The sequence below is a fragment of the Pleuronectes platessa genome, chromosome 13, assembly GCF_947347685.1.
Source record: "Pleuronectes platessa chromosome 13, fPlePla1.1, whole genome shotgun sequence".
NCBI classification, from domain to species: domain Eukaryota; kingdom Metazoa; phylum Chordata; class Actinopteri; order Pleuronectiformes; family Pleuronectidae; genus Pleuronectes; species Pleuronectes platessa.
Genome location: NC_070638.1, coordinates 1,143,333 through 1,163,385, shown reverse-complemented (window position 1 = coordinate 1,163,385; position 20,053 = coordinate 1,143,333). Strand labels below are relative to the sequence as shown.

Genomic DNA, 20,053 nt, shown 5'->3' with positions numbered 1-20,053 from the left:
CTACATGAGGGGGGGGACCTCGGGATCGTCCACGAAGCCTTCAGAGAAGCAGCAGTGAGCGGGGGCCGCAGGTGGAGCCGCCCCAGAGGCTTCCACTGGACCTCGTCTGGTTCTGGGGCCCGGTACGATGCTGCCGAGGTCCAGGGTGGTTCGCCCGCTGGGGTCCACGTCCAGCCACTCGGGGGAGGAAGGGTTCCTGTGGGTCGAAAACAAGTCAGAGGCAATAACATCAGGTTCTTTATAATAACACAAGTTAATAAAGAATATGAAAAACTAATGACAGGTTGGAGTTGATTATCATGAACTCACCACGACCACTGTTAGAACCAAGTGAGAACATGTCTGTGCACACGTGAGTTATATAACAGACTCACACCTACAGACACACAGCGGTGACACAACAAATTACCACATGTCGCACAAACTGTGTTTAATATCCGGGATTCACATAAAGTCTCTGCGGGGGTGTGTGTGTGTGTGTGTGTGTGTGTGTGTGTTGTCCAGGTGTTACCAATGTTGTGGGGACCTAAATCTGTACACACATACTATGGGGAATAAATAATACAAATCATGTTTATATTTAACGTTTCTCTATTACAGCTCTATATATTTGGTTGAATTTGTATTATAAACATGGATATGTTTACATATATGTATATGTTTACATACATGTATATATTTACATATATGTATATGTTTACATAGATGTGAGCCATTTGTGTCGTGTTACGCTCTGTGAACTGATCCCAGTCGAGTTTAAACAACTTTACTGTTTCTACATTTCAAATGTGACAATGAACCATATTTTAAAAACTGATCCAATCTTTTAATCTAGTGAGAGTGTGAGACATTTACTGACGCACGGACTGCTGGAAAATCTAATTAATTTTAATTGGTTAAGTCATTACTGCAAATGGACTTTGACCTTCAACCTTTTCTCTGTAATAATCTTACGGCCAATTACGCCTCCTGTGAGGCTGATTATGTGTTGTACATAATGTAGATATATGTGTGTGTGTGTGTGTGTGTGTGTGTGTGTGTATCAGTCTATCGAGTGGTCACCAGAGACAATATTAATGAAACGTGCTGACTGTCCGGGGGGGGGGGGGGCGTGGACATTATGATTTGATCTGGTGCAGGAGGAGGAGCCTCTTCATGTCTCTGGGGTTCTGACACTTGCTCATTGAACTGGGAGCGAAGCTGCTGAGGACTGGGACCTTCTTCACTCACAGGAGCTTCACCACCAAAGAGAGGAACTCCATCACTGTGCTGAGGATCCAGGCCCGGCTCTGAACTGAAGGTTTAATAACAAAACATTTCAAGTCTTTATCGTAGCAGGGTTCATTTCATCTCCAGCAAAGAGGAGATGGATTCACTTTGGGAATGGATCCAGTATCACTCACTCTGGAGGAGACTCGCTGCAATGGTCACACATCTGTATTGATGGGATGTGTAGTTCATTCCCTCTCAAAACTATTATGCCATGGTATTGAAACTATTTTTAAATTTAATTTTAAGTATTTTCTGAAACCTCAACAGATGAAATGAAGGAACAAGGTGCTTCCTGATCCAGAGCTGATCTCACAGAGGGCGCTCACTGTGACGCTCTATCACATGAAAACATCAGATACAACTTGTATAGATAAAAGTGAGGTTGACAAAGCCTCTGTGAATTATTTGATCAAGAATATTACATGTTTAGTCTCTGATAAGCCACATTCAATAGAACGTGAAGAGGTGAACGATTTCCTCCTCCACAGGTTTCATGTGGCCGTGGGTTCGATTCCTTAACTGACTCTAACGTTAAAGAAGTAGAGCATGCTACTGATGAGGGGGGGGGGGGGGGGGGGGGTGAAGGATGTCTCTGTCTAAGTTTGTCTCCGACACTCGTCTCAGTAACAAGCAGGTGAACTGAATCGTCAGCACTTCTCTATGGAGTCCAGATGGATGGAGTCATTAGTCCAGAGCTCCTCCACTAACGTCTGCTCTGGTTAGGAAGTTCAAAACGTCTCCCTGCAGCCGAGCAGCTGAGGAGAAGATCCACCGGCCGTCATGTCTCAAGTAACGAGGTCTGGAGCCGTCACCAGAGGAGCAGGATCTGCAGCCACTGATTCTCACACAGAGGACAGGCTGTCATAATGAGAGAGCTTCTGACTGGAAGCTGTGGTGCTGCAGTATCAATACAGCCAGTGAGGAGGAGGAGGAGGAAGAGGAGGATGAGGAAGAGGATGAGGAGGAGGAGGAGGAGGAGGAGGAGGAGGATGAGGAGGATGAGGAGGAGGATGAGGAGGAGGAGGAGGAGGAGGAGGAGGAGGAGGAGGATGAGGAGGAGGAGGAAGAGGAGGAAGAGGAGGAAGAGGAGGATGAGGAGGAAGAGGAGGATGAGGAGGATGAGGAGGAAGAGGAGGATGAGGAGGAGGAGGAGGAGGAAGATGAAGAGGAGGAGGAGGAGGAGGAGGAAGAGGAGGAAGAGGAGGAAGAGGAGGATGAGGAGGAAGAGGAGGATGAGGAGGATGAGGAGGAAGAGGAGGATGAGGAGGAGGAAGAGGAGGAAGAGGAGGAAGAGGAGGAAGAGGAGGATGAGGAGGGTGAGGAGGAAAAGGAGGATGAGGAGGAGGAAGATGAAGAGGAGGAGGAGGAGGAGGAGGAGGAGGAAGAGGAGGAAGAGGAGGATGAGGAGGGTGAGGAGGAAGAGGAGGATGAGGAGGAAGAGGAGGAAGAGGAGGAAGAGGAGGAAGAGGAGGAAGAGGAGGATGAGGAGGAAGAGGAGGATGAGGAGGATGAGGAGGAAGAGGAGGAAGAGGAGGAAGAGGAGGAAGAAGAGGAGGAGGAGGAGGAGGATGAAGAGGATGAGGAGGAGGAAGAGGAGGAAGAGGAGGATGAGGAGGATGAGGATGATGAAGAGGATAAGGAGGAACAGGAGGATGAGGAGGAAGAGGAGGATGAGGAGGATGAGGGGGAGGAAGAGGAGGATGAGGAGGATGAGGAGGAGGAAGAGGAGGATGAGGAGGATGAGGAGGATGAGGAGGAGGAAGAGGAGGAAGAGGAGGATGAGGAGGATGAGGAGTGAACACAGTGTTGGCTCTTAAGATGGATGATCATCAGGCCTGAGGGAAACGGGGACTGTGGGTTCCCTGCAGAGGTGGGAGGAGTTCGGCAGCTCAAGCTCTTGAACCTGGAGCTCCTCCATCCCAGTGGAAATATACCTCCTCTGACCTCTGACCTCTGACCTCTGACCTGGGCACATTCTCAAAGGCGACATGAGCTGTGAGTTTTAGATAAGGTTTGAAATGACCTTTCATGACTCACACATCATTCTGCCTCGTGTCATCAAGCACATGCACTGCAAAGCCAATCATGGCCTTAGAGTCTGTGGGTGAGCCGGGGGTCAAAGGTCGCCCGGTTAATCATGTCCGATAGAGGCAGTAGCTCACCTGTCACCTGTCACCTGTCACATGTCACCTGTCACCTGTCACCTCGCCTCAGAGCCGGAGCAGCTCAGCATTTTGATTGAATGTTTAATTTGTGGGTGCAGGACTCTTCACTGTGTCTGAGGCCAGATGAAGGACGGGGGGGCTCCAGGTAAAGAAATGGTGACGATTATGATGATGATGATGATGATGATGATGATGATGATGATGATGATGATGATGATGATGATGATGGTGGTGCAGACAGAGAGCTGCTGGTAACAATTTACACAACAACTAGATAAACAGAAACTCTCTCTCTCTGTTGATGGAGACATGAAGCTTCATCCAGAGCTAACATCAGATCCCAGCAGCGACTGGTTTCTGGATTCACTGGTTTGAGCCTGTGGCTGCATCCCAGTGTTTCACTGCTTCTCCTGGTGAAGGTTATCTGTGTCCACCACACAGTCCTCAGTGAATCAACTGGTTAATAAACAACAGGCCCCTGTAATGAGGACGACTGGGACCTGATAAGCCTGAAGCGTTTGAATGTGTGTGATCAACTCAAGGCCAAACTGAGACTCACACTGCAGTCGACTGAGACCCACACAGACACACACACTCTGACACACACACCGAGCTGCCGCCAGGTAACTCCTCATTCCTCTCTATATGACATCTTATTATTCCTCACGTGTTATCGTCCGTTACCACGATCCACAGCCGTGAAGATAGAACAGTACATTTGTTTTATGAGACTAGAAGCAAATATGATAATTATAATTCCTGTCCGAACATTATAACAACGCTCTGAAGCTGCACTGGGAGTCATGGAGATCTTTACCTCAGACTGTGCTGGGAGGAGCTGCTGCCTCTGCTGGGACGCACACCGGCTGGACGTGGGACGACCTTGGACACTTTGATTTCACCTTCAGCCTGAAAGACACAAGAGACAGCATCACCGTCCGTCTGAGGGCAGAGACCTTCCTTCCTCCACGCAGGACCGACTCCAGGAACACTGGCCTGAGGTCAGTTAAATCACTGCTCAACAGAACCAAGTTATTCTTTATATTGTTGTCACAGACGTGTCACAGGATGGCAGAGTTCCTACCTGAGGTGTTCTGGCTCTATTCCCCCTCTTCCAAGTCAGTCAACAATCAAACTCATTTCAGTAAAGGTTAATAGAAAGTTTCTCTTTGGCTCCTGGAGAGTTTCTGTGCACTTCTCTCAGCTTTGTAAAGGTTTGATTCCCGCGGCCCTGTGGCTGAACGTACCCGGGGCATGGTGAGGACCAGGTGTCCGCTGGTTTGAGACCTCTGAGCCGTGGAGCTGTCCGGCCTCACTTCAGCCGGCAGGACCACCTGAAACATCTGCAGAGAACATTATTCACAGTTTTAATTAGTGAGATTAATGCTCTGATGTGGAGCCACGCTGTCCGGGTGCGTCCAGTGACTTTAATCATTAACCGGTCTTTTTATAGGTTTCCAGAAAGGACTCGGGAGAGGGACCAGAATAACTCCGACTGAGAACAGTGGCAATCAGTCACCGGAACGAAGTCCTGTGAACAGCCGAGTGATCCATGTGGGGGGGGGGGGGTCATTTTTTAATCTACTTTCAGTTGATACCGATGGGAAGTTCAGAGGAAACCTCACCAACACCAGCCTGATGTGATGTACTGTACACACCTCACAGATGAATTCCCTCCACTGCTCCAAATGAGTTCATGTAAAGAAGGAGTGTTAAAGGCCTGAGGTGATGTATCACTGTGTACATCACCCCACCCGTCCAATCAGGCTGACCCCTGGCATAAAACAACCATCCATAAATACACTAACGGCTAGAAGCAGGGCCGTGACATTCAGGACTCTGGCAGCGAGGGCCGAGCCGCTCTGGATTTATAACTGTATCCTGGAGGGTAAAGAAAGGGACAAACAATGACACCTCTTGGATTTATGTGAGGCCAAGCAGCTGTTCAATCAGGCCTTAAGGTCGCTGTGCTCTGTTTGTGGGAGATTAAACTCCTCCACTCAGGATGTGGTGGGCTGGACGCCTGGAGGAAAACCCTGAGGCCACCTGCACAGAGGAGACTCCCTTCACAATAAAGCAGGTCTGGTGTGGGGCTGGAGATGAAACCTGACACGTGGCCCTGGACAGCTGCAGGTGTGGAGAACACAAAGTCACCGGGGGGGGGGGGGGGGGGCGACTCCTGAGCAGGCCTAATCAACTCTGTCCATAAACGTCTCAGCGTGTCCGAGTCAGAAACACGGTTGATGACTCAGCAGTTTCTGACAGCATTTCATCTGCTCTGACTCTTCATCCATCACACTGCGACCGGCTCAGCAGCGGGCATCGACCCTGTGAACCATCAGCGTCGCCACTTTCCAATCTCCAAAATGTTTGTGTGCATAACTTAACGTTTGTGTAGACGTGCACACGTTCTAGATCCAAACGTCTGTGTGAGAGTGAAGTCTGGATCATCTCACAGATCAAGCTTCTCTTTCCTGTGTAGCTCTACGTCCCCTTCAGGAGCAGGAGGTGATGTGTTCACATCTCATCTCCTCGTTCCGGCCTCAGAACCTCGTCACGGTTCAGAGAGCAGTGACACACACTTAGTGTAATGAGTGATAAGTGAGCAGGAGGTGACGGGACGACTCTGTGTTGTGTAAACACTACGTGGAGGCAGATGGTTCATCCTGCCGCTGTGACTTTGTGTGATGGTAACACCGGGCTGTGTGCCGGCAGACGGGGGGGGGGGGGGGGGGGGCTCTGACTCGTCGGCTACATCGACACCTCGCAGTGACAAACCAGAGCTGTGTTGTACGAGCGTCACTGAACGTGACACCGTGTGTTTCTGCAGGAAATAGAAACACACACGACCCGAGAGCAACACAATACAAACACAATCATCAACAGAGTTTTCAAACAACATCAATTAGAACACTGATAGGTTCATGTTCGTGCTGGTACTGCCGCTGTGCCTTTGAGCAAGGACCATCATTGGTTGAAAGCAGCGGTCTGTGGTTAAATGCAGTGATTTCTCTTTATTTATTTTATTGATATTTCATATTCTGAGACGCTCCATCAGAACTGATTCATCACAAACTGACTGGAAAGAAGTCGCTGATGGAAATGATGTCAACAAAGATTTGAGAAGTGTCTGAATCAGTGTTGAGGAAACAAGATGTTGTGACTGAAACCAGAGGAGGCTGACGAACCTTTCCTTTGACGCTGACTCGGACGTACGTGGTCTGGACGTCCACGTCCACGAGGGACGTGTCCATGTGTCTGTGAAGGAGACAGGTCCAGGTCAGTTGTATAAAGACACACAGCCTCACCTGTATCTGTCTATGAGGATAGTTAACTGACTCTTTTTATTCAAAGTAAAGATTAACGACAGACATCCTGAGAATCAGCAGGAAGCTGCGTGCTGATAATTACGTGAATTATTTTGTTGTGACCTCAGTGTTTGGATTTGTGTGCTCCTTCCTGGCTTGTTTGTTAATTGTTGCGTTACCATTTGTTTAGTTTAACACTTTACGATGTCACAGTGGGACAAACTGACTCGAGCTATAACAGGTTCCAACTTTCATAACTGAAAATTACAAAACCGTAAAGATGGGATCTGCAAATGAGGAAATTTGTTTAGAACGACAAACGTTTTCAATCTGGATTTGATGCAGCTCCACGTCAGTTTTACACAATCTACATGATAACAAAAAAAAATCCTATGTTAATTATTTATTAGAAGTATAATACTGTTGATTGTTATCTATTTTATAATTATATGAGGGGCAGCTAATGACAACCTTTAACCTTTAAATTATTAAACTAAATATCATACCAGAATAGCGTACCTATTACCTGGAGGACATTTCATTTCTAAATACAGATGGAAAACTATAAAATGATAAAAATCGTGTGACACAGAAACAGGCCTCTGCTGTAGAACCCCAGTGAGTGTCTGCTGAAGGGATATTTCTCTAAAGGAGCTGTGAGGGTTGAGTTCTGGTTCCTACCTGTACACGGCCAGGTCTAAGACCACAGTGTTGTTCTGCTCGTCTTCAGTGAGAGAGAAATCCAACCTGCACACGACCACAGAGCAGAAGAGTCCGGACGTTAAAGACAAACACACATTTCATCATGAAGAAGAGAGAGAAGCTGCTTCACTGATCGGCCCCGGAGCTTTGAGTCCCTCTGGAGCTCCTGCATGTTCATCAGGTCCAGAGCTTCAGTTCTGGACCTGATGATCATGAGCAGATCTGAAGCTCCTGCTCATGATCATCAAGCGTTGTGTTCGTACTTCGGCTCGTTGACGTTCATGACTCGTCCATCAGCGGTGATCAGGGTCCTAGAGGCCTTCGGCTGCTGCTCCGCCCCCCTGCAGACAACAACAGCACAGTGTGAGTGTGTGTGTGTGTGTAGCCTGACAGCCGAAAGCAGCAGAGTTATGGGGTCTGCTGTGGGTGAAGGAGAGAACCCCCCCCCCCCCCCTCCAGGAGCATCCATAAAGACGGAGGCGACAGATGAGTGTACTTGTGTGTTACTGTCGTACAGACACACACAATGTGAAGCCACAAAAAGGAAACTCCGCCTTTTCCAGCAGCTCACAAATAAAAAAACGACATCTTCAAACAAACATTTTAAATACAAGTTTGTCAGATTGGACCGAACCAAGTCGGTGTGGGTCGTGAGCTCCTCCATGTGAACAGATGGGACATGAACCAAAGATGTCTCTGTGGTTTCAGTTCTCATCTCTGTGATGTTCGTTCATGTTTCTGATCAGTTTGGTTTGAATCAGTCCTTTGATCCTTGGGTGGAAGTGAATAAACCTTTAATACCAAATACAATGGGTGGTCACAGGAAAAAGTAAGACTCAGGTGTATTTGTGAACTGAAGCCACTACAGGCCTGCAGCTCTGAGGCCGAGGCTCGACCGCGCTCTCACAACCAGCCGCTCCATCAGCCGCCTGAAGCCGGGGGACGTGACACAGACACTCACGCTGCACACACGTCCCTCCATTAAGCCCGCTGAGCAGCACATGAATGAGTTGGCTGTGGAGGCGGGGGAGCTCTTAGCGCTCTGCTGGGGGTCAGGGGTCACGACCTCCGCAGCCGTACATCAGCTCAGCCGAGGACGAGCGTGACGGGAGCAGCCTTCGATCTGCTGAACTCAAGGAGGTTTGTGGTGTTATCAGGGGGGGGGGGGGGGGGGGCTGCAGAGAGCCCTGGGACGTCAGCTAAGCCCCCCCAGTAATATAAATAGTTATCTTCTAGTAATCGGGGGGGTTTTGGCGGAGGGGTAGAGCGGTCGTCCTCGTCGGTTGTGTGTTTGACAGCTACACAATCACTACTGAACAGGAAGGAAGGATCTGGGGTCAAGACAGAACTCATGTCACATGGTCGGGGATGAGTGGGGGGGGGCGGTGGAGGCCAAGTCTCCACTTGAAAAGATCAACTGCATCAGTCTCTGCCTCTGCAGTCAAACAGCAGCTTCTCCTCCCGTGTCACTTCCTGTCGACTCCTCGAGGTCAGCGTGAGGCGCCCTGCTCTGTGTGTGTGTGTGTGTGTGTGTCTGTGTGTGTGTGTGTGTGATGGGGCATCTATCAAACTGCTGAGTCATGAAGACATCAGTGGTGACAGCTCCACTGCTGGTTCCTGAGGGGAGGACGATGTGTTCAGACAGAGTTCAGTCAGCTGACAGCTCCTCATCTGTGGAGGAGAAACACCGTCCAGCTCCACCAGGAGGTGCTGGAGACACGGAGCCAGGGAATATGACAGAGGAGCAAACTCCACCAGCTGATGGTCGGACAGCAGGTTGTTGCCTCCTGGGACCAGTGATGACAAGTTGTTGTGCGACCATCAGAGGAGAATCTGACTCCTCTTCATCATCAGGCGGTGACTCGGTCAGTATGGATCATGTGATCAGATGCAGCCAGTAGCTGCAGTGGTTTAGTTGGTGCCTCCCAGTCAGGAGACTGGTTGTCGGACAGGAGGTGCAGCTCTAACTATTTCCTGAAAGCTCTTTGATGAGCTCAGGTTTTTATTTTAATTTTTTATGGTTTGTCGTTAATCTTCACTGCAACTGGGTTTTTCTGTCAACAAATAGCCCCCCCCCCCCCCCCCCCCCCCCGGCCATCTCATCCCTGCATGTTAATTAACTGCATCCATTTATCCATGTCTCAGTTTTCCTGTGGCCTGAAGCTGTGGCAGGGTGTGAGGTTCAGGTGGGAGCTGCTGTTCCTCCGGTGAGACTCCAGCTCTCAGAGGAGCAGCCATTAAACACAGAGCTGCCTCCTGGCTGACCTCATCACCCGCTCCACCTCAGGAGCAGGAAATTCATCTTTACTGACAATCCAATGACGGCTCGACTGCATGCATCCAGCCAGCGCCAAGTGACGGCTGCAGACCACAACAACTGAAACACCATCTCACGCTGGTTTCTGCCTGGACAGCACACATCCTTTAATAACAGAGATAATATGGATTAAGATGCCAACTGTCACTGAGCGGCACCGCAACCCTGAATCGACCCTAATCAAGTTCATCCAGAGCAAAACCATACTTCTTATCAATATAAAGGGATTTAGATGAGGGTGAGTTGTGTCTGGTGAATTTAAAATGAAGGTTTATTCATTTTTCACACAGAGATTCAAACAACGTTCTGCAGAAGCTGATTCCTCCTCACAGAAACACTCTTCAGGCGAATCAGAGAGTTTCCTGTGGGCAGGAGCTCGAGCAGCGATGAGAGCAGGAACCCAGCAGGACACTTCCACAGTGTTATATAGTGTTAGTCATATTTCACTCAGCTATTTATGCCTGCATGGCTGGAGGTGTTATGAAAACGCTGAGTCAGCAGAGCGAGCAGGGGTCAGCGGGTCGGAGGAGGCAGAGGTGGAGGTAAAAGAGATCTGTCACATTTCTACTGGGGTTAAGCTCAACGTCAGTTTGACACAATCTCCAGGATAATAATTTTTCATATCTCCTACGTTAATATTGTATATTTAATTATTTATTAGATGTATAATTATATTTATTGTGATCTATTTTATAATTATATTCACGGCAGCTAGTGACCAACTTTAACCTTTAAATTATTTTAAAAAAAAACATTTATTAATAAACCTGCAGACTGTTTCATGTCTAAATACAGATGGAAAACTATAAAATGATAAAATGAATGTTATGAAAACGCTGAGTCAGCAGAGCGAGCAGGGGTCAGCGGGTCGGAGGAGGCAGAGGTGGAGGAGAAAGAGATCTGTCACATTTCTACTGCTGCAGGTTGTTAGATCAATACTTTACTGAGAAGCTGATCTGATCTGATTTCTTTGATTTATATTTGATCCTCTGTGGCTTCATTTCTTAGATGAATCATATGAATTCAATCAGTGGTGAACTGTGGTGGATTGTTTCACTGGGTTTAAGTCTGGTTCATAACGGGTGGAGTCAGAAACCTGTAGCTGAGACGTGAAGCTGAGAATCAGGATGTGGCCTCAGAGACGTCTCCTACTGAGGGACATTTCTTGAGAAGGAATCTGTCTCTGTTGGTCCATGGGGACGTTGTCCTGTTTTGCGTGGTGAGGACATTGCACCTCTGATAATCCTGCTCTGGTCTTTCATACGTTGGTTCTGTCTCAGCTGAGTGTGAGCGGCAGCAGGAAACGAGCCTTTTATCTGCAGCTGAAGATTGAAGAAGGTTTTCAGCTTCATGACCACTGAGCTGTGAAGACACATGTGTTTCCAGATAAGTGTGTGTTTAACGAATCACTGCTCTGTCCTCCAGAGGACGGAGCCTCAGCAGGAGTGGACAGTCTGTCCAGTGACCAGAGGGCTGATGGTTTGATACTCCCACCCAGCGGGGGGGTGAATCCCCCTGTGAGCTGGATGCTGGTATCACTGTCCGAGCACCGGACCGACCCTGAAGTCTCCGAGGAGCTGGACGAGTGTAGGAGGCTGCATGTGTTTATCATTCTGCAGATGTGTCACAGGCCAGGTTCATCTGTCTGCTCTGTAATCACAGTCACAGTCACGGCCTCGAGACGCCCACATGCAACAAACTGACCTCAGAACAGTGACCCACACAAACTCAGTGACGAACAACACTGAGGAACAACTAAGAGGAACTCTTCATCACAAGGACGCAGTGTGTGTGTGTCTGTGTGTCTGTGTGTGTGTGTGTGTGTGTGTGTGTGTGTGTGTGTGTGTGTGTGTGTGTGTGTGTGTGTGAGTGTGTGTGTAGCTGCTGGCGTCTCCTCATCAGTTCACTCTCTCACAGCTGCCGGCTGAAAGCACTGACACAGAGAAGAAAAGTGTGTTTGTGTTTGTGTGTGTGTGTCTTTGTGTTTTTGTGTGCATGTGTGTGTGTGTGTGTTTGTGTGTGTGTGATTTACAGCGAAAGCGACTGCACAGCAAGAACTGGATGTGCAACACACACACCCCATTAACACCCCGGCAAGAGGGTCACTGCAAGGGAGAGAGTTAATTAGAGACATGGTGGGAGACTTAATGAGACTTGATCCAATCCTCTGTGGACGGACTCTGCTCCTCCTCACTGACTGAGAGAGCGTCGGTCAGGACCAGCGATGAGTTCACATCACGTGTCGGACAAACTGTCGGGGTCGGACCCCACGGCCCAGAAGACGTTGGGCATCGGGAGGGACAGGTGGACGAGGACGGAGGAACCTGTGGACCCACCCTCATCTGTCCCACTAATTGTTGTGTCAACCAGGAGCGTTATCAATCTCGTCCCGAAGACAAATCAGACTGAGGTGTCTTCACGGTGACTGATGGATGGGCTCCCCTGCTGATTGGCTGAGAGGTGTCCTGCAGCCTCAGCTCATCTCAGGGTCCATGTCATGAAAAACTGATAAATTCCTAAACTGAGTCACTGAGCTACATTTCACTACACGACCAGAAGTGTGAGGACAGCTCTCACGTTCTATATCCGTCTAACTTTGTGTCAGAGGTTAATTTGTCTCTCAGCTTCTTCATAGACAAACCAGCCCAAATGTGAAATATGTTATTCTGATGATTATTGTTATTATTCCTCTTTATTTATTCGTTTTATTTAATAAGTAAATTATCATTCATTAACCTTTATTTCTACATAAAAATAACTCGATTATCGAAATAGATTTTCAGTATATTGATTGATTGATTGATTGATTGATTGATTGATTGATTTTCACTGTGTCTGACTCGAGGATCCAAAGACAGAAGGTGTTATATTTTTAAGTTTGAGGTTTTTCATAATGAGATCAATTGATTTTTATATTACAATAAACAGATATAAACTGTCCTGCTCAGAGTCGTCCTCTGCTCCGTCCTCAGTCAGGAGGACATCAGGACATCAGTCCACTAAAGCTTCCTCACACTTACAGCCGGTGTGTTAGTAACAGTTCTGCTCTGAGCCTCACGCTGCCTGTGCTGGATGATGACCTGTGTTACACTGACATCTAGTGGCCGAAATTGTAAACTGCAGAGTCAAAACACCTCAAAGACTTTGACCTCTGACATTGTGACTGATGCACAATCACTGATCAGATCAACTTCATAAACACCTACTTCTCCTTTGCCCTCCTCTTCTTCTCCAGGTGGCGATGAGTCTCCAGACGAGACTCGGGGGTGAACGAACACGGCGTGTTCCAGAACTCCTGCTCCTCCTGCTCCTGCTGCTCCTGCTGCTCCTCCTCCGACACCCGCTGCTTTGAGTTCTCCTCCACCTCCTCGTTCTCCTCATTCTCCTGGCTCTCCTCGTTCTCCTCCACCTCTTGGCTCTCCTCGTTCTCCTCCACCTCCTGTCTCTCCTCGTTCTCCTCCAGCCTTCGACTACAAAGACAGAAAAAACTCTTCATTCAGCTCACTTACAAAATAATCTGAGACTAGATTTACTTGAACAAATCACTTTTCTTTTCATCTTTATCGTGTTTCATGAGGATTTATGGAACAAATTAATAATGGAGAAAATTATGAGGAGATTAATTGATAATCAAATGTAAAAAAAAAAAATATTTTTTAAAATTTTACTTGTATTACACAGTGACCATATTTATTTTCCACCGTGGTACTGATACTTGATAAAGTCCTGAGGTCAGAGTTGATTCTTCGCGACTCCTCCTGCTGAGGACAAAGACTTTGACAGGATGTTGTCATGTTTGTTCTCACCCTGTGTTGGTGCTCGAGCTGCCGTCAGAACCTCCTCTCCTTTCCTTGTTTCCTTTCTCCTCTCCTGCAGCCTTCCTCTGCACCTCCTCCTTCTCCTCGGCTCTCCTCCTCAGGAATTCTTTCTCCTGCTCTAACACTCGTCTCTTCACCTCCTTCAGTCCCTGTGAGGATCGAATCCTCTCCGATCGGCTGATCTCCGTCCCGTCCAGAGACTGAGGACAGAGTCAGGCAGCGTCTTAAACCAGGACAGGCCCAACCGACTTCTAACAACCTGCAGTTTAATCTTTTTATCACCAATTTGGTTTCTTATTATGTAGCTATGGGGGGGGGGGGGGGGGGGGGAGTTGGGGAGTGACCTGCATTACATGGAACATGCCCGGACCATTCATCCATCAGGCCGCCCGTCTGATGGGACTAAATTCCAGGCTGTAAAGTTACCTTGAGCTGTGGCAGAGAGGAAACCAGGAACTGTCTGTAGCCCTGGAACTCGGTGCAGGGGTTCCCGACCAGGAACAGCTCCCTCAGGTGGACGTTGTGTCTCAAAGACTCCGCGCTGCTCAAGCAGCCGATGAAGTTCACCGTCAAGTCCAACTTCTGGAGGCTCTCGCAGCCTGAACACAACAGGAGGCGTGTGCACACGTTTACCGGCTAAAGTATAATTTAATCTACACAGAAAATGATGTCACCGATGACCATAGACTGCAAATAAAGATGGCCGACTCCCCCCACTATCTGCAAATGAAGCCAAAATATTCTGCAAATGGACTGACTCCTGATTGGCACACGATCAGCCAATCAGGAGTCAGTCTCACCTGTCAATCATGATCTCTCTGCCCATTAGTTAAATACATTTTTAAAAGCAGTGTAGAACCAATCAGATATATAAATATATCCGATCATATCAGAAACACGACAACAAACATCAGAGTGATAAGAACGACCTGAAATAACAGAAACATCTTTACAAACATTTATGTAACGTCTTCTTTGATTTTTTACTTTGGTCCATGTCCCATCTGCCACCAGATCATACATTTCAATGAAATATAATCACAGTTATCTTTATCCAGACACCTTACTCTCTGTTTTTCATACTAACCTTCAAGGTTTTCAATGACTTCAATGTTGTTCAAAGCCAAATTCAAATACTCCAGTTTCTTCAGGCGACTGAGATTCTCTACATGAACAAATAATAAACAAAACATGTCAGCGTCTGACTGCTGATTCAGTGGAGATGAAATTTAAATATTTCAACATTGAACACATTTAAATGTTGTAATATAGATGTCACTGTATCAGAGGGTGGGGGTGTGTGGTGTCTCACCCATCCTGGAGACCAGGTTGTTCTGCAGGTAGAGGATCTTCAGGTCCCTGCACCACCGGTCCAGGTGCTCGATCCTCTCGATGTCCTGCTGATGCAGAGAAACTTCCTCCAGAGAGAAGATCTCACAGTCGTTGTGCTCAGCTCGCCGCCGCACCATCTCCTCTGTGACTGGACCACAAAACACTCACATGCATCAGCGATGGAAACCAGAAATAACCACAGGTTCAGAAACCACCACCGACATTAGGAGGGAAGAGGAGTCTGCTGTCACGTGACCATCACTGCTCCAGATGTTAAACTTCATTAAAAACCCTTTTGGGTTGTTGGTGTCTTTGCTCCTCCTCAGGGGCCTTCAGGCTCAATCAGAGGATCCAGCGCTGCCTTATGAAACTTTAACAAACTGAACCGAATCATTTGTGTTTCAACAGAGAATCTCCTTTTAACTGCATCGCTTGTGTTGTCATTAATTCTGGTTATTTTAATTGTCATGCTCTGATCTGTCCAATCTGACAATCTGCTGTTCTATGTTAATTGTTAATACTCGTTGGATCGCTGATGAACCTCTGTGCAGTAGAGATACATGTGATGGGTCGGGCAGCGGGGGGGAAGTTCTGGGTTAAGTTATCTGGGCTTTAACAGCATGAAGAGTTCTATAACGTCACTGTAGGTGGCGCTGTCACTGTCACTACATACGGACTAATAGATCGGTTCAGTTCAAAAAACAAAAGTGACCCGGCTCACTTTTTATTTCCTGTGTCTTAACTTGTTTCTGATCGTCACAAATCAATACTTCAATTCTTCCTTTATTACTTTTTGAATGAAACTCATTTTTGTATCACAACAGGACTGTCACTTCCAGTTGTCTCATGCATGAGTGATTATTTGCTATATGTTTGCGATAAATGTATTTTATCATTTAATATTCAAAGTATTCATTAAATATCTTGTTTTTGATTAACACAAATCATATTTTTCCTTTCTTACTTTATAAACAAACGTAAATTGTGTATTTCTACATCACTTTCACACATGGGTAAAAAATGATCAGACCAGTATGGATTCACTACACAACACCTGCTCTTCCTTTCACACAGCTGCTTCTGAACATCCATTACTAGTGAGAAAGAGAAATGTGTACACTAATAACTAGCTGTTAGCCACCTAGCTTATTTTCTGGCTAACTGACCATAGTTATATCAACACAATAAAACTCCAAATATAACAGTTTGTAATTAATAGACTGATTGATATGCTTTTGTAAATATGCTTTTTCTTTATCCAGAGTGTTAGTCTGGCTGGTCCCAGTCATTTCAGACTTACTGAGGGTCATAGAGATGCTGGATGAGGAACAGGATGAGGAAGAGGAGGAGGAAGAGGAGGAGACAATTCTTGGTCTGGATTCTTAGTCTGAAATCTCTGATGCTGAGGAACTAGACTTTGTTCCACATCTACAGGATCACGCTTGAGTTGTGGGTGAGTCCTGGAATCCTGCTCTCCTGAATGAAGAAGGCTCCTTTGATAATGTGAATGACTTCAAAGGAGGCTTCTCCTCATGAAGAAGGAAGATAATCTATAACAGTATAAAGCAGAGAAACACTCGTGCATGAAATAACACAGTAACTGCACACAGGTCCTTTTTGACCCAAGTTGTGCATGAGAAGCGGTTTGCATAGCTTGTGTATCAAAGGGTTAACATATTCAGAGTAATCATTTTTTTAGGGCTTGAACATACTCGGAAATTCACCAAACTTCACCGGCGCATCAGGCCTGGTGAAAATGTACAATTCTGTGGTAACTGGAAATGCTTGTGGCAAAATGGCTAAAACGCAGCAATTCGGACTGGTTTAACCGATCTTCACGAATCTGGTACACACGTGGGGAAAAAGTCCCGCCAGCATTTTGATTATCGCAACAGGAAGTTACACTAGAGGTTCAAAATATTACTGACTGAGCAATTATGTACAAGATAAGGTTTTCAATTTTAAAACTCAAACTACAACAGTAAGTCTGTGACTGTGGTCAGTGCTCTCCACACTGATTGGACTTCTGTGCTGCTTTGAAGGATAAACTCTGAATATAACCCCCATGTATCAAGGTGGCCCCACCTGGCCCCCCTTAGCAGCGCCTTTGCTACAAACAAACGAACAATTGTATATGTGAGTTAAATTAAAAGTGATTCATCTGATCTAAGAAGAGTTTTGAACTTACTATGAACCATCTTCTTCCGTGTGTTATCCGTTACCGAGGAAACCGACCTGGTGCTGCGTTCATGTGCTGTAGGAAACTACTAAACACATCTCAGTACAAACAACAAAATACAGCTATTGTAGTCTAGGTTATTTCAATCACTTGTGTTATAATGCAAATTGTATGTTTCTAATTCAGCTGTGTACTCTACAGTGTAAATTATATTGGAAAATAAAAAAATGTATTTGATCCTATTTTATGTCTAATCCTATCCTCACTATTTGTATCTGATGTTATCTTATTTGACTTAATCATATTTTATCTTATCCAATCTTATCTTATCTTATCCTCTTATCTTATGTATCCTATCTTAGCTTTATTTATATTATCTTATCCAATCTTATTTTATCTTATCTTGTCTTATCTCATCTTATATTATTATAACCTTTACTATCATATTTTATCTTATCCTATCTTTTTTGTTCGGTGACGTTTCTCTTTTTACTCTAACTCGTTTACAAGCAGCACTTGAATGCACCATGTCGTGCTCTTTTATTTTGAAAGTAGCATTCCGGAAGTGTCTGTCTTGGGGGACACCAGCCACCGACAACAGACAGCGTGTGACCACCGCCCCCCTCCCTCCCCCCGGTGCACTGACACCGGCTTCCCTCGCGCTTCTCTCCCCCCTCAGCTCGCAGCGTTTTCCCGATGTTAATCTGATCTGTGTCGGTGGTTGTCGGTGGTTGTTGCCCGCTCGTCATGGCGAGCTACCGGGCGTTTCACTCTCAGCTGACGGGCATCATGGAGACTCTGGCCCGAGCGGCGGTGGCGGAGATCTGCGAGCTGCTGGACGGCGGCTACGCGGGGCTGCAGGAGGCGCTCGGCCGCAGCCAGCGGGAGAACGAGGCGCTGCGGCGGCGGCTGCGGAGGATCGAGAGCCTCGTCGCCCGGAGCCACCGCGGCGCCATGCTGGGGTGCGGCGGGCCAGAGGGGGAGGCCGGCGGGGGGCTGCTGGACCTCGGTGCCGGTGAGTCCCAGTCCCCGGTGCTGGAGGTGCTCGATTTAACCGACTGGGCTCGGCTGTGGAATCACGTGTTCACACTTTGTATTGCGTCAGATCACAACACATGCACGGACACAAGTATTGGGACGCACCCCCTCAGACTCAGATGTTTGGTTCCGTCCCATCGGTCGGACCTTGGTCCCCTGGAGGTAAATCTTAGTGCTGCAGCTGTCCAGGACATTCTGGACCTTCAGGTGGTTCCACCGCTCTGTGGAGCAGTTTGTGGAGGTGTTGCGTTTCAGCAGGACTCGGGTCCTTGAGGCTCGGGTGGGTGAGCTCGGTGTGGTAGAGCTGGACTGGTCCCACAGAGCCCCGACCTCCATCCCACCACTGAACTGGAAGAGTCTGAGCCCACTGGTCCAGCATCAGCACCTGACCTCACTAACATCTGGATGAAGGAGCAGAAATCCCCTGAGAGACAATCCAGAGTAGAAGAGTGAAGCTGCTGCAGAGAGGAAGATTCATATTGTTATTTGGGATACAAATTATTTTCTAATTAATCACAGAAATCAACTCAAGTAAAACAAATTTTTGGGTGAAAACACGAATTGAAGCAGAGTCGTGGTTAAAACCAGAATAGACGTAGCTGGTTGTGGTTTGATGACAGTTTGTGTGGAAGAAGCTTCATCTGGAGAGAAGCTCTGGAGCCTTTGGTGGTTTTGCTTCATTCAAACGTCTCAGCTGTAAACTGTGATTCTGTTTCTCCTCCAGAACGAGTCCCACCGACCGGAGTGAGCTCCAAGCGGCCGAGAGCCTCCAGCCTCCAGCGCCACAGAAGGTCTCCTGCTTCAGAGGAGACAGCAGCAGTGGACGAGGAGACGGAGGTGAGACAAAGACTCACAGCTCAGATCACACACATCGAAACAAACACCTTGTCATCACACACATCTGTAAACGACATCACGTGTTCTTTGAGAACATGCGTGTTGTTTTCATGTAAAGCAGGAAGTGAGATGTGTGGTGACAGGACACGCCTTCAGCACGTCTTCTAACAGACGAAGGTGAAGCTGACCCCTTGTGGTCGGATCTCTCAGGACAGATGTTGATACCAGGTGTGATGAGCGTCCTCAGTTAACCTCAACCCAGTCGGTCTGTGGGAGGAAGCTGTGGGAGGAAGCTGAGGAAGAAAGCTGTGGGAGGAAACTGGGGAAGGAAGCTGAAGGAGGAAGCTGATGGAGGAAGCTGTGGGAGGAGGCTGGGCGGAGGAAACTGGGCGGAGGAAGCTGGGGAGGAAGCTGGGCGGAGAAAGCTGTGGGAGGAAACTGGGAGGAGGAAGCTGTGGGAGGAAACTGTGGAAGGAAGCTGTGGGAGGAAGCTGTGGGAGGAAGCTGTGGAAGGAAGCTGTGGGAGGAAACTGTGGGAGGAAACTGTGGAAGGAAGCTGTGGGAGGAAGCTGGGCGGAGGAAACTGTGGGAGGAAACTGGGGAAGGAAGCTGTGGGAGGAAACTGTGGAAGGAAGCTGTGGGAGGAAGCTGTGGGAGGAAGCTGTGGGAGGAAACTGTGGGAGGAAACTGGGGAAGGAAGCTGTGGGAGGAAACTGTGGAAGGAAGCTGTGGGAGGAAACTGGGGAAGGAAGCTGTGGGAGGAAGCTGTGGGAGGAAACTGTGGAAGGAAACTGTGGGAGGAAACTGGGCGGAGGAAGCTGTGGGATGAAGCTGGGCGGAGGAAGCTGTGGGAGGAAACTGTGGAAGGAAGCTGTGGGAGGAAACTGGGGAAGGAAGCTGTGGGAGGAAGCTGTGGGAGGAAACTGGGCGGATGAAGCTGTGGGAGGAAGCTGTGGGAGGAAACTGTGGAAGGAAGCTGTGGGAGGAAACTGTGGGAGGAAACTGTGGAAGGAAGCTGTGGGAGGAAGCTGGGCGGAGGAAACTGTGGGAGGAAACTGGGGAAGGAAGCTGTGGGAGGAAACTGT

The 20,053-nt window shown here is 47.7% G+C and overlaps 1 protein-coding gene across 1 annotated transcript; it reads right to left on the bottom strand.

Moving 5' to 3' along the window:
- Window positions 1-17,112, bottom strand: dnaaf11 (dynein axonemal assembly factor 11). Its single transcript, XM_053438172.1, has 12 exons — window positions 17,103-17,112; window positions 14,895-15,062; window positions 14,670-14,747; window positions 14,009-14,181; window positions 13,602-13,782; window positions 12,971-13,175; window positions 7,711-7,788; window positions 7,427-7,492; window positions 6,626-6,695; window positions 4,685-4,780; window positions 4,255-4,346; window positions 1-196 (listed from the first exon to the last, which is right to left on the bottom strand). The coding sequence occupies exons 1-12, from the start codon at window positions 17,110-17,112 to the stop codon at window positions 1-3; spliced, it is 1,413 nt and encodes a 470-aa protein (XP_053294147.1).
- Between the last annotated feature and the right edge of the window lie 2,941 nt (window positions 17,113-20,053).

Coding starts and splice junctions, on each gene's coding strand:
- dnaaf11 (XM_053438172.1), bottom strand. Junction 7,789..12,970: donor AAGAGGAGGGCAAAGGAGAA/GTAGGTGTTTAT, acceptor TGTTGTCTGCAG/GGGGGCGGAGCAGCAGCCGA. Junction 4,347..4,684: donor TGGTCCTCACCATGCCCCGG/GTACGTTCAGCC, acceptor TGTGTCTTTCAG/GCTGAAGGTGAAATCAAAGT.